Genomic DNA, 14,849 nt, shown 5'->3' with positions numbered 1-14,849 from the left:
TGCATGCAAACAAATTCCATAAAGTAATAGTGCCTAGCAAGCCACAAGAATCTCTATATTATTTCCTTTAGACCACAGAAGATATACATTGTATAATGCCAATATATTAAAATGTTTTTCCATATAATATTTATAATAAAAAATATATAATTTCGAGGCACATGAGGCGAACATTTGTGTGCGCGAAGCAAGACCAGCGCTGCAAGTTGACAGTAATTACTACACCAATGACTACCCCCCCCAATACATTTAGCCTTACAAGTTGCTTTTGCACTAGGCACCCCCCAAAATCCAAACATGCCCGTTGTATTGCACTTAAAAATGGTACTACACAAAAAAGTGATACTGACCCCTGTTGATTGACAACACACTGCCTGTAGGTATGTTTAGGGTGGCACAGTGGTTAACATTGCTACCTCACTGCGTTCGGGCCATGGGTTCATTCTGACCAAGGTATTGCCAAAGCGGAGTACGGGGCAGCGCAATGGCACAGTGGAGTTTGTATGTTCTCCTTCTGGTTGCATGGGTCCAAGAGTCCACAAACCTACTGGTTGGACAATTGGCTCGTAATGAAATGAACCCTATTTTAGTAGAGAATAGACTGCGAGCTCCACTGGGCCAGGGACGGACGTGAGTGATTAAGCATTCTCTGAAGCACTGTGCAATTTGCTGGTGCTATACAAAGGTTGAATATTTAAATAGACTATACTAGTGTCACCTTGTGTCTGGGGGTCCACCTGATCTGGAGGGTCTCCCATGTCTGGCGAAGTCTGGTGAGGCTTTCCTCCCTGTCTAGCCGAAAGTGAAGATAGTCTTGACAGACATTTACTAAGGCACAGAAATGGGTGGAACGTGGGACCCCAAGGACATAAAGAAACAGTGTTTACCTTAATTTTAACCTTTAAAAACAGTTATGGTATAAGTTACACAGAAAGCATCTTAAGCGAGTAAAAATGTCACACACGGGCTTGATCACTAAATGTTTCCTCATACATCCTCATCACTGTGAGACAAGTTAATAAGGACTCTAATAAGGAAGGGAAAAAATAAAATTGTATATGACAAACTAACACATTAGTTAGTAAAGCAGAATGGAGCTGTACCCATGTCTCTCTCCCCCCCCCCCCCCCAAAGGCACTCCCCCCCCCCCCCCAAAGGCAATTGAAGCATACATTTTAACTATTCCAGCCATAAAAATTATTATATCATTAAAATAGATTTTAGTGTTAATATTTTTAATCTATAATTACCAGAAATGCAGTTTGCATAATATACTGAAGAGGTGATCGGTTCACAAGGAAGGCCACTTGAATACATTTTAGGAGATAAAACATACCTCAATTTACACAGTCAGCAATGTGAACCACTGTACGCATATAAAAACACTGAAAGAACCAACAAATGTTGTACACGTTTGTTTATAAAGCAGGACAAGCAACACCGTACAGAGCACATAGAATTTCAGTTTGAGGTTTGGCAATTTAAAAGTACATCAGGTTTGATTTTTAAATAAAACATTCCATTTTTATTATGCAATATAGATTCTACAAGGTGCATAACTGGGGCGAGTAAAAATAATCTGTAGAAAGTTTACAACTATTTATACCATTCATATTCTGTATCATAAATAGGTTTTATTTATTAATTTATTTATTTTTTTAAAACATCTATGTACTTTTTGAAAAAGATAAATATCCAATGATAGAATAAGTTGTAACAAGTTTGGGAATTTTACAGGAGGAACTAGGGTATATGGCTACGTAAGAACACGGGCACCGTTTGTTCCTGCACAGACAAATTGAAGAAAAACAAAAACAAAACAAAGAAACACATTTTAAACCACAAATATAGGATATATCTTTCTTGTCCTGTATTGAAAATTGAATGTCTAGACGCCCGTCCGTTTCCCTGCAGGTAGCAACCCATAATCTTGGTGGTGGTCTATGCACAAGGAACAGGTAACTCAACAGGAATTCTAGAAGTTTAAAAAATGAAACAGCTCACGCAACTATAACTTCTGGTTGAATAGGCTTTACCAGGTTGTGTAACTCCGGCAGCCTGGGTCAGTTGGGACTTTTAGTTCTACAACAAAGGTTGTCACAAACTTTGTATGCTTTTAGCGTAGTAATTCAGGGCTGTCCAACATAGTTTCAAAGTTCCAGGGACTATTGTATAATTCTTTTGATGGTTGAGATTTAACACTAGTGCTGCCTTCCCTCGTGTACATAATTGGACCGTGTGGTACTAGACAAATCCTTATACAATGTTTTATAATCACCATTGTGGGTTTTAGGAGGAAACCGATCCACTTAAAGCTTGTTAGTTTAGAACATGTTTAAAAAAGCATTTTGTACTAATAGACACGTACACTGCATATCGAGGTCTTTCACAGACATTTGGGGGTTTCTAAACGTATTTTTCTGCTTGCAATCAAAATTGTGAATTCTTGTGTTTTCAAACATTAAAACCTGACTTTATGAAATACTTTGTGTTTAAAATGCTATAGAATAAAGTATCTGAAATATACATAGAGGCTCTTATTTATATTAAACAAGCATTGTTTTACTATTTACAGTAAGGCCATGGTTAAATCGTTCCCATCAGTAATGATGGGCAAGGTCTGATTTGGTTATAGTCTGCCGTGAAACAGCAGGAAAAATAAAAGTGCATCAGGATTTGGGCCAGGTATAAAGTAAAACATTATAAAACAAAAAGTAAGGAATAACAGCGTTACATAATACTAAAAAAAAACAATGCATTGCTAAAAAACAAAAACAAAAAAAACAAAGACCCTATATATCAATAGCATTTAAATTCTGATGAAACAGGGAGTCTCCAACTAAATTTAAAATCAATACATGTTTTAAAGTTTTTTTGTTTAGCTGTACATAAATCGTTTCTCTATAAATTTGACAACATGTTTACTATGTATTATCCCACTGTAATGTACTTGGAAGTAAGTGCCTAAATCAATTTTAAGGGCACATGCACAGCAATTTTAGAGGATCGTCTATAATTCCACATTGATATCTAAGGTTCTGTATATCTTAAATTTTATGAAAGATGCTTTTGGGATGTATTGGTTTTAAACTTATATCACTGTATCAGAGCTACAGTACTTATCTAAGGTACGTCATTAGTGAAAAATACATGAGAAATGTCAACATTTAAGGTGCACATAGAAAGCTCAGCATCACTATTAACAAATAGATGTAAATATAGACTATAAAGTGACTCTTTTTTCCAAGCAAGATTCATTGTAGTTCACCTCCTACCCTTGGAAACAAAAGTTCTGTATGATTTTATTGAGGTTTTTAATGCACTGAAGTACCCTTCTTAATGCCAGCAGGTGTCCCCGCTATAGATTCTGACTATGGAGAAGTCAGTACTAGCTATAGGCTATAGCAGCAAGTTGGGGGTTCTGCAGTTGTTGTAGAGCTACAAGTCCCAGAGCATGCTTGGAGTTGTAGTTCCACAGCAACTGGAGAAGCACAAATTGCACACCTGTGGTCTAGAGACAAAGTCAGAAGACAGGAGTTGCTATTGCATGACTGTAAAGCAAATAAAGTACTCTTGGTGTGGCCAATATACTGTAAAAAATAATTTACACATTTTAAAAATACTCTGTGGATACATCCCCTTGTGGGCAGTTTCAATGTATGGAGTTAAACTAAAACGAACACCTCTCTCCCAAAAACAACTGAAAACAATAGCAAATTAAGTACAGCAACATTGCCATGGTTGTCAATGTATAACAGATATTATATGCATTTTATTTTAGAATGCTTTACTTCCTTTGCTCAATGCAAATTTTCAGTGACTACAGCAAATCCCTTTATAGCTTCACAAAACAATTGCTCTTAATGAATGACTTATTTGAAAGCACTGTGCAAATGCCACAAAACGTGTGATAAATCATAACCAAATCAGATTAGAGCTCTCAATTACTGCAAGAGACGAATGAAAGCAAAATATCCGACTTGACTGCAGTTGCTTTGCATGCGCCAAGTTATTCAATAAGCCTTTAGTGTTTACACCGCTAAAGATAAAGTGACAAAAGTACAAGGTAGTTAAAAATTAAATATTCTCACTTAAAATAATTTGTTCTGCCTTGGACTAAAGGAGGGGGGGAGGGGAAGTCATTTAACTTGGTGGTCTAAGCAGACAAACACTGTAACAACTAGATCTACACATCAAACCTGGATTTTACTGTGCAAAGTTACCTGATAATTCATCAATGCAAAAATGCATGATGCAGCCAGTTTGTTGTCTGAGTCAATTATCAGAATGCAGCCCGTCAACGCCCCTTTAGGATAGTGACATCACTGAAGCATAAAAGTGCCACAATGACGTCAACAGTTCCTAATGAACGGAGGGGTTAAATATTTGGTCAGACCTCAAAAAGGCTGCCCTCCAGTGTGTGCAAAGAGACAAGCACACTTTAAAAGAGAGGATCAGGGGAAAAAACTTGAGGGATCCATATAACCCATTCCAGCAGTCTGAATTTCACCTTCATTTCGGACGGGTTTGTTAAAGCCCACAAGCTTTTCAGCTTGGTTCTGACGGGGCTTTTCAAAGAACTCCTTCATAGCATCACCACTCACAGGACTTACTTGAGCTTCTAGATTTTGCATTAAAAATAAAACATTGTCACCCTCCACCCTCTCAACTTTTGAATATTCCCTGTTTGGAACAAGTATTGAATATTGGTCCGTTCTGATGCCAGTTTCTTTGTGTTTCGGTAATAATGCCAGTGCATTATTTTGGTTAACTTTATGGACTTCCACATAGTCCATTGTTTGAGGAGGCATGAAGGAGGTCTTCCTATTAAGCAACAAGTGTAGCGCATCAATGTCAACACCTTTGGAATGCAAATCTCCAGAGTCCTTCTGTTTGTTGAGGTTCTCCTCATCAATGTTCTCTACAGTTCTAAAATACCTTGGTTGGCTCTTTTCTTCATTTGGCATTAAAAATGTTGACAAATTGGCATTCATGGCGTCAAGAGCCATCTTGCAAACATCTGTGATATTATGGTAGGATGACTTTGGAGACTGGTTGCCAGAGGTCATGCCATCAGACCAAATATAGGACTTGTCACTGAAATTTGAAAACATGGTGGCCATCATTTCATTCTGGAGCGGCCAAGGACATTTTGTTGCAGGATGTTCATGAACACCGCTTTCCGCACTCTCAAAACCCTGCGAGAGGACCCTTTGGTCTTTACTTCCTTCGGAGGGAGCAAAGGTACTGTCGCAACTTCCGCGGCCAGAATCATTGTCTGTATCCACAGGGCAGACTTTATTCTGTTGGCTGTGCAGTTCTCTTTCCGGACTAGGTATTAGGTGCTCTTTGCTGTCATCCACCTCTAAGAATTCCACCAGAAGATCCTCACAGTCTGAGGTAGGAGGGAATCCATGGCAGCCGAGAGCACTCAACAAGTCTTCAGATTTTCCATTCTAACAAATAAGACAAACAATTTTAAATTTAAACCAATGGTGATTAAAACACTTTTAATAAAGGTTCAACTGGCATCTTTATACAGTTTGGTCTTCTCCGTTCCTGGTTTTGAGTGGTGAAAGAACGAGAAGACAGATGCCAAAGTCATGATCTTTGTATAGGAAGACACTGACTTTGCACAGACTTAAACTCTCTTCTGTTCAACACTTGAAATAGAACATTCTACTGGGGCATGAAGAAATGCCATTGGACACACACCAAGAGCCATCTACTCATACCTTTGCAAATATAGATGAACCATGTATTACTTTCACACACTCTAAAAACTGCATAGTTTAAAGAGTTATAGGCAACCAGATACCCTACAGGGGCCACACTGATGGTCCTCAAGGGCCGCACATTTACCCTTAATCTCAGTAATGAGGTGAAACAATACATTTAAATAAGAAAGTGACATCTAACATCAGCAGGCATTTTAGATAGCTGGGGGGGCCGCAGGTGAAGGCTTGGAGGGCCACCTGATGGCCAACACTGTTTTATAAACTTGGAGCTGCCACAATTATATATTTCATAGTGCTGAAAGCAAATAAAATTACCTTATAAATGAAGTGTTTTGCTTCTATTTTGTCTGACTTTTTATAAGCGGTAATAAACAAGACATAATGAAGTATTGCTATAAACTAAGATATAAACTAATATGTAGCATTGTGACAAATCGTGTACTTATCGACCAAGAGAGCAAGAAGTGTTTTCATGGCAACAGGACCCATGCACAATACTGTGTATCCTTCATAATTTTTTTTAGCCAAGATCAGGTTCAATATAAAGTAAACTCAAAATGTTCATAAAAAGGATAGATTTTATAATATATATATATATATATATCTATCTATCTATATCTATATCTATCTCTAATATATAAATGTCTAGTGGCGTGTGTTAGTCTGTCTGTGTGTGGAGAAAATAAAACCAAGCTGCAGCGCTACCTGCTGGGCAGAGTTATACACTGACCTACTAAATTCTTAGTGTGTGTGGGAAAAAAAAATTCAGAAAGGGCTGAAATTTGGTATACTAAGATGTTTTTAATTTGTTAATTTAATTTGTTAATTGTTAAAAGTGTTTATAAAGATTTAAAATTTATATATATATATATATATATATATATATATATATATATATATATATATATATATATATATATATATATATTTCTTGAAGGAGAAGTGACAGTTGGGAGTGGTTGGTGGTTGCCGGGGGTGACAGTGGGGAGTGGTTGGTGGTTGCCGGGGGTGACAGTGGGGAGTGGTTGGTGGTTGCCGGGGGTGACAGTGGGGAGTGGTTGGTGGTTGAGACCTGGGCTACTGCCCAAATTCATGACAAGAACCTTTTTAACACCTTAAGTAGCTTGATTTGACTAGAATGCATGAGTATCATGCACGGGTTAACTTATATACATACATACATACATATATATATATATATATATATACACATATATACACACATACATATCCATATACACACACTGTACTATGTTTTTAGTGTTTGCAATACCTATTCTCCCTATGATTTATTTCCTTTTTCTAAAAAATTTTTTTATTAGGAATGTCATTGCACCGTGAGAAACACATTTGACTAAGCCTCTGTTAACCGGAACATGTCCTCCACTGATGATGCCAAAGAAGAATGGAACAGAGCTGTCTGCATGTGTCTGTTCTATGTTGTAAGAAACCAGTATCATGTCCTATAAACCCTGTGGGTGGGGCATTGACTTACAGGGCTGATCAGTAAAGCTCATTTTCCAGACGTCCCTTCTCCTTACAGAGAGGTTAATTTGAATAATAGGAATTAATTAATAAACAATATAGATAGAAAACCAAATAAAATCACAAAAACAACTTTAAGCTATACTAATACAAAACATGACATTCAATTTGTTTTAATAAATGTGTTTAAATACAAGTGTAAATTAATGCAAAAAAAAATAAGAAAAAATTATAACCAAAAAGCATAACACACAAAAAACAAAAACAACAACAAATACAGCATATAAAGATTCTGCTATGTAAATACAATTAAGACATGGCAGACAAATAAAAGCAACTTACCTTAAGGATCTGGGTATCAAATCCCATAATTTTTGGTCCAGGAACAGGAGGACATATGCAGGATATCCAACTAGAGAAAGAATATATTTTACTGAAGATATGGAGTCAAAATAATCGTATTGTGTGTATATAATTCATGCATGACATTTAAACATTAAAAAGGTTGAATTTTTTTTTTTTTTTTTTAGATTTTTCTAAAAAGATGAAGGTGGGATCGGCTCCTTTACAAGTTATTTTTGCTTTAAAGTAGTAACTGGCCAGAGGCGTATGCATTTACTAACATAGGAAATACAATTCACCCTAGACAAATATAAAGTTTGGAGACATATCCATTAAAATCAGTTCTTAACTGTACATTCAACCAAATCCTGCATTTGCCGGAAGAGGTCACTAGTTGTTTTTTGTTTTATTAAATGTCTTCTCAGTCTCTCCCCCTCCCCACCTGCTTTGCATGAAATAGAAACTTGCCTACATGCAGTTCACCAGAACCCTGAACTGAATATGTGGAAACACTTCAAGCAAAAGCATATGCATTGCATTCGCCAGAAATCCAAGGGGTTAATGGAGGGGGGAGGGGGGGGGGGAAATCACTCAGGGATGCAAGTGAGCAAAGAAAAACTCCCAAAAAATAAAACAAACAAACTTATTTAAGAGTAAAAGATATCCTTTGCTGGGCTAATACCGGGGATGTACATATTAAACAATATTAGCAGAGATGACAGATGCCAACGCCAGTGTTTCACAAGTGGGGGACTGGTTCATGAGGGTCATGCTGGAAAGAGGTTTTTTATTTTGTTGGAAATGGAGTTTTGTATTTTAATTTTTTGTTCTAACGTTTTTGAACAAATCCATTAAAAAAAGTTGAAAATAAATTAAAAAAAAGACAAAAAAAACCCCCAAAACAGCCCATATATAGCATATAAATGAAATTTTACGCCAGACGCCTTTTAAAATAGGGAAGTCAGGAGACCTATTATTTCAGGGGGCCTTTATCTCCTGGGATGTTCTATGCTCTAAATATCCAAGTCTCCATCCTAAATTCTATGAATATTTCCAGATACGACACTTTGTGGGCTCTCTCCTCGGGGGTGCTCCTCTCCCCTCTCTTAGGTCTCCCTTCGAATCCCTATGTCTCTCCTCACCTTTGGGTAGGGGCACGATCTCCTCTATCTACAGCCTAATCCTCAATGCACTTTTACCTCCGGGCGGTGGGCATGAGAGGGAGTGTGAGAGAGATCTGGGCCCCCCCCAGAGGAGGATTATTGGGAAATCATAAGGGATCAAGTCGCCACCAGCTCTATTTCCACTTTGGTGAAGGAGAATGTGTATAAAGTATACTATAGGTGGTACTACACACCCGACAAACTCACTAAAATGTTCCCCTCTAGTTCTCCATTATGTTGGCGGGGTTGTGGCCAGATGGGTTCCTTTTTTCATATTTGGTGGTCCTGCCCTAAAATATCCTCCTTTTGGGATCAAGTTAGGGACCTCCTCTCCTCCCTCCTTCCATGCCCTGTCCAGAAAGACCCATGGTCTTTTCTTCTCTGTTACCTTCTGATTGAGGATGATAGACAGTCTGCAAAATTAGCCTCCCATGTCCTGGCTGCTGCTGTGCGATGCCTAGTAGCTAAGTCTTGGAAAGAAGTTGATCCCCCCCACTATGGCGGCCCTGCGATCCTATATCTGGTTTATCGCCCGGATGGAGCAGATTACTTACCACCTGCATGATAAGGATGATAAATTCCACCAGATTTGGGCTCCTTGGCTTTACTTATAACCCCATACCTCTTGTACCAACTCCTTCCTCCTAAAAAGACTCCCTATCCTCATAGGTGGCCTGACTTGACTCTTGTTGCCGTTTCCCTTCCCAGAGAATCTGAGTAGTATCCTCCTTTGAAACTTTTGTAGCCCCTCTTATATTTATTTGTTTCTCTTCTTAAAAAAGGGAAAGATAAGGGTAAGGATTTGTGTGGATAAAAAGAAGTATGTCCTCTTCTTCTTTCAATCTCGGTGGCGACCGGCACCCCCCACCCCCCCACCCACATTATATTGTTATAATAAGTTATAGTTTTTTGAGCATTCTGGATAACAATTGTATACTTATCTGTCTGTTTATTGATAGCCTCTGGCTATTTTGTATATTTGCTACTCAAATATGTTCTGCTCCATTGACATATGCCCATGATAAGTATTGTTTTCTGTTTCTTGCCCTGCAAATGTACCAATTGTTGATTCTTATCTGTACATGACTGCTATTTTTCAAAATAAATAGTTAAAAAAAAATAAAAAAAATAGGGAAGTCAGAGAATTGTAGCGTTAAAGCAAACTTGGTTATAGCCCGCCCCCCCCCCCCCCCCCATTGCTCTTGGAAGACAACATATCAGTGCACCGAGCGGAGCTTGATACAGAACCATTGTTCCATCTAATGATTTGTAAGATTTAGAATCCTACCATATGGCCCAAGCAAGGATCTGGGTCCAATGTGAACAAATAAGTTTAAGAGGCCAATTTGAACAAGGTCAGAACATTCAGTTATCTAGTTAAGTACCAACCAATCACTGGGCCTCCCAGTCACCTACCCGCATCCTTTCAGAGCCATTGTCCAAATCATTGTCAAACAAATTATAACGGACAGAACAGCGATGGAAATCCACAGCGTCAGATCTTGTTTCTTTACATCTAGGACAGACAAAGTCACATTATTGGTTATTCAGATATACTTAAGGACTTAAATACAAAATTAGGGAATGATTTATTAAAAAAATATATATGGTGCCTGTGTGAGGGGAAATAAAAAGAAAAGAAAAATATGTAATATCACAGGACCATCCTTCCAGGTCATTGTTCAAAAAGTAGAACCGGTCAAGTCTGTAAAAATCTCAAAAATAACTAAATAGGATAACTTTGTTTGGTATTCTCTTAATCCCTTTTTGGTCCAGAAATAAAATATTTGCCAATTGATTTACTGAAATTAGAAATATTGGCTTAATATCACAAATTTAAATCTTCATCCAAGAAATATTTTTTTTAATAAAATCATTAAAGAGCCAATTTTGTTTCATTCATACATTATATAACTGGATACACTGAAATAGGGCTGGATTCTGGGCGTTTTAACCAGTATGCATACGTATATCTTTCTTACAGATAAAACACAATTGTGAATATTTGATTATTATTGCTTTTAACAATCTTTTGAAATAAAGCGGAAATAGTATTCATTGATATCTATTAAAATAAGCTAGGTGTTAGACACTCATTAGTACCACAGCTTTGACACATATAACTTGCTTGATATGCATCACGTTTAGAATCACTCTTAATATATTTGTAAAATAAGTATTTACTTTATCAACTATTGATCATTATCCTTTTTAACATTATTGAAAGCACAACAGTTATTGGAGGCACATGTATGTATTATAAAGGGGTAGCATGATTTTGAAGAGAGGTTCAGCTGACACAAATTGTCTCATTCTCTCAACTTACAAATATTGCACAACCATATATAGTTAAATAGTTTAAGGTTTTCCTCTCTTGTTTTTTTTATATAGTTTTTCAGGGAGAACAAAAGCTTTATATTTGTGGTTGGTTACTGAAGTAACATTGTAATAACCATTTCAAAAGGTTCTAAAGTCACAGTTTACTACATATTTCCTTTAAATCACGGATTTAAATTATTTATTTTTAAATAATAATCTCTTGTGGGAAATGGTTGCACTATACCTATATTGTGTTTTGTACATCTCACAGAAGCAGTTGTAGAACTTTATTTCCTTTTAGGTAGCATAATGCGAATTACATAATAAAAGTTAGTTAAGTTAATGGGAGCTTACTAATTACGGGGTTTTTTTTTTTGGTTTTTTTTACATACAGCTGCATTGCGGGCATCATGCACACCCCGACATATTCGTACCTCCAGGGATTTGAATATAACTCTCCTCGCTCCACAGACTCCAAAATCCAGTTTCAGCCTTGCACCGAACCTGGACCACATAATTCTCTCCAGGAGTTAAGCTAAAAACCTTCAACTTGGTTTGCTGCTCAACTATATGGTTCTGTAATGTGAGAAGTGAACATTGTTCATCCAATACAAGAGAAAAAGCAGAAGATGACAGATTACTCAGCACTCTACAGAGAACTACCAACCATTCACATCAATCCTTCTCACCAGTGGAGCTTACAGTCTAAATTCTCAACCACACACAGACTTGGGTTCATTTTTCTTGGAAGCCAATTAACTTATTTATTAATTTTGAATTGTGGGAAGAATCTAGAGTACCTTAAAAAAAAAAACAAAAAAAAACCAGACCTCAAAATTAGGGCTGAACATGCAGATCCCACACAGACTGTGCCCATGGCCACAGCGCTGTGATGCAACAGTGCTAATCACTGTGCCACCCGTCTTCAATGGTTCTCTGGATCCCGCGTTATTTTAAATTCTCAAGATCCATAGATTGTAAGCTTGCGAGCAGGGCCTTCTCACCTCTGTCTGTTTTACCCAGTTTGTTTATTAGTTTACTATGTTTTTCCCCAATTGTAAAGCGCTACGGAATATGTTGGCGCTATATAAATAAAGGAGGATGATTATTGTAAGCGCTCACATACAGGACCCCTCTCTAATCTCTCTGTCTCACATCGGCGGCTTATTTGTTAACCCTTGTATGCTCTTGTTCTGTTCTTATACAGGACTTGTTTTTATATGTTACACTGACCGTCCAGTGCTGCAGAGTGTTGTGGCGTCTTACAAATAAAAGATGATCATCAAAGCATCATTTTACACTGACAGCTATTTATAGATATATTGATCCTTGAACGGTGTTCTGCATTCTACTCAAAATGTAAAGACAATAAATATCTGATCCTGAACGCCGTGCCTATATGGTGAATCCCACAAAGATTTTGGCGTACCCACCACCACTATCTGGAGAGCCTAACACCAGGCTCTAGGTAGGTAACCTTTGGTAACCGGTTATACTTTGGATATTCCACACAAAAATGAATGCGGAGTTTAATAAAGTCCCTTTAAAAAAACAAAGAACATTGTTGGTGCGTCACACGTTTTCCGGTAGGGTGTTGGTCTATCCCATCTATATCTACAACAGGGAAGGAGGAGGAGCAGGAGGGACTAATCAGCCTGCCGAGTGCATGAAATGTCTATCTAGAGACGGAACATAAACAAGGGACACTATTTTCAGGTTTCCATGCACACAAAGTATTGAAACGGCCCGTGTATTGGTGTTCTAATGGCTTCGACGATTTGGTACACGAATTTAAAAGTTTTAAATGGACTTTCTCAAATTTGACCGGTTACAAATAAAAAATTGGAGGAAAAAAACCAAAACCACTAGTAGTTCAAAGTAGTGTTTGCATTTCAACCCCCCTCCCCTTTACACCCCAAAAACCCACTTGAATTCTTAAAAATATTTAAATACAAAAAATAAAAGAAACCTGAAAAAAAAACCTCACACTTTTCTCATGATCAGATAGTGCACCTTGAACAGCAACTGTCAAACCACAAATTTGAGACCTCTTCATAACATTTGAATTACTCATTGCACATCTGCTGTTACCTATAGCAACCAGATATCCACTTTCATTAGTCACAACACCAGGCTCCAAAATTCCGATCAGTACGGTTACAGCCCATCATTGCTCTTTCCTCAATTAAAAAGGTTTTTCCCATAAAATGATGCAAAGTATCAGCAGGAGATGCCAGACAACCTGCACACACGTCAGTGTCATGTACTCAGAATGTAACATCTCCATTCTTACCTCCCATTCCTGCTTCTTCTCATCCTTCAGTCGCACCTCGTACTGAAGGGTCAGCCAGCCCATTTTAACATCAGCTTTCTCAGGCGGGATCCACTTTGCCAACAGATAGGGTAAACTGGATTTGTTGCCCTCGTATGCGACGGTCAGGTTTCTGGGAGCATAGGGTTGAACTACAAGGATAAAGACTGAATTTTAGCAAAAAGGAAGACATAGAAAGATATAAACACATACACCACAAGACAAAAAGATATCAAGGCACAAAAATTAAAATTTTCAGACATTTCTCAATTGGCTCCAATGAGGGTTGGCCAGCAGCCTAAATAAAATAGTTATTTCTACCTTGAAATACAAACATTAAGCTGAATTGTAATCGCTGTCTGGCAACCAGTATTTTCATTGTCTTACAGAGGAAACGGCTCTCGTCAAGTTGCGATGTAATATAAGAAGAATGTCAGTGGGACAAATGCTTTCGGAACACGGAAGAAATACATTTTCAATACACATTCATTGTAACTACATTTAAATTGGTATTTTGGGTAGAGATGCGAGTGTAGGGCTCACAAGAAACAAGGAACTGGAGCTTTGAGTTGAGAGGTTGGCTGTATTGTTCAAAATATAGTACCAATACCAGATTATGTATCTAGGACAATAAGATGATAAATACTAGTGTGGACCAGTGCTAACTACAAATTTGTCCCTTTTGTGTTTTCTATTACAGTGCGCTTACAGAACCCCCAAAGTTTTATTTTCAGATATGAACATACCATATATGGCTCACTGTTAACCTGACACTTCACATCTAATAAAGAGTTACCTACCCACTCAACTCCAACTAAAGCTCCTCCTGCATCCTTTACAACTTTATTACCTAATGGGATCGGATACAGGACAAAAAGCTCAGACTGCAGTCATTTGAGCTGCTGTGACATTGCTGCGCTATTCTCGACTTCCAATCTTCACAGTATTTGAGCAGGGCAAGACTGTACAACTGTGAATCACCACCTGCCTGTTTCTGTACAGAAGCATCTAGCTCCTAGCGCTGCAGCCTGCTGAAGATGAATGGAAGAGAGCTTATTGGCATATTTAAGCTATAAATCCTTCAGTTATTTCAACTATGTTATTCATCTCAGCAATACACAGCCTTTGCTATATATCAATGTTAAATAGAGGCTTTACAGGCACTTATTTCCATGAAGCTAATCTCAACATCTTTTTTCAAGAGGAACATTCAGATCTAAAATAGATAGTTTTATTTAGATCACTGAAAGTGCAAATAGCTATTTAAACCACTGTGGTGCGACTTAAAGCATGTTTATTATTATATTTATACACACACACACGCCAAAAGGTTGTAAAACCCAATTATAGAAAAGCAGGCATAGGTGGTACATTGGCTCAAGGACACAAGCTATATCAGTTAGAAAGCAACTGGCAGCATTTAGAAGTAAATCCAATTAGACTGTACAATTTTGCACCTTGGCAAAGCCATGTTGTGCTGCAGGAGTGTCA

At 37.7% G+C, this 14,849-nt stretch overlaps 1 protein-coding gene across 2 annotated transcripts in view; it reads right to left on the bottom strand.

Annotated features, from left to right (window-relative positions):
* Nucleotides 1-1,402: 1,402 nt before the first annotated feature.
* Nucleotides 1,403-14,849, bottom strand: part of PRLR (prolactin receptor) — a 30,832-nt gene continuing 17,385 nt past the window's right edge. For both annotated transcript variants that reach the window (XM_075184492.1, XM_075184502.1), the window contains exons 5-9: nucleotides 13,341-13,510; nucleotides 11,482-11,623; nucleotides 10,145-10,244; nucleotides 7,566-7,635; nucleotides 1,403-5,456 (exon numbers count right to left, since the gene is read on the bottom strand). In XM_075184492.1, coding sequence (XP_075040593.1) covers nucleotides 4,455-5,456; nucleotides 7,566-7,635; nucleotides 10,145-10,244; nucleotides 11,482-11,623; nucleotides 13,341-13,510 — 1,484 coding nt within the window. In that variant the 3' untranslated portion in view covers nucleotides 1,403-4,454. The remainder of the gene's footprint in view (nucleotides 5,457-7,565; nucleotides 7,636-10,144; nucleotides 10,245-11,481; nucleotides 11,624-13,340; nucleotides 13,511-14,849) is intronic.

Source organism: Mixophyes fleayi, chromosome 1 (assembly GCF_038048845.1).
Source record: "Mixophyes fleayi isolate aMixFle1 chromosome 1, aMixFle1.hap1, whole genome shotgun sequence".
Lineage (NCBI taxonomy): Eukaryota > Metazoa > Chordata > Amphibia > Anura > Limnodynastidae > Mixophyes > Mixophyes fleayi.
This window is presented reverse-complemented; position numbering and strand designations above follow the sequence as displayed.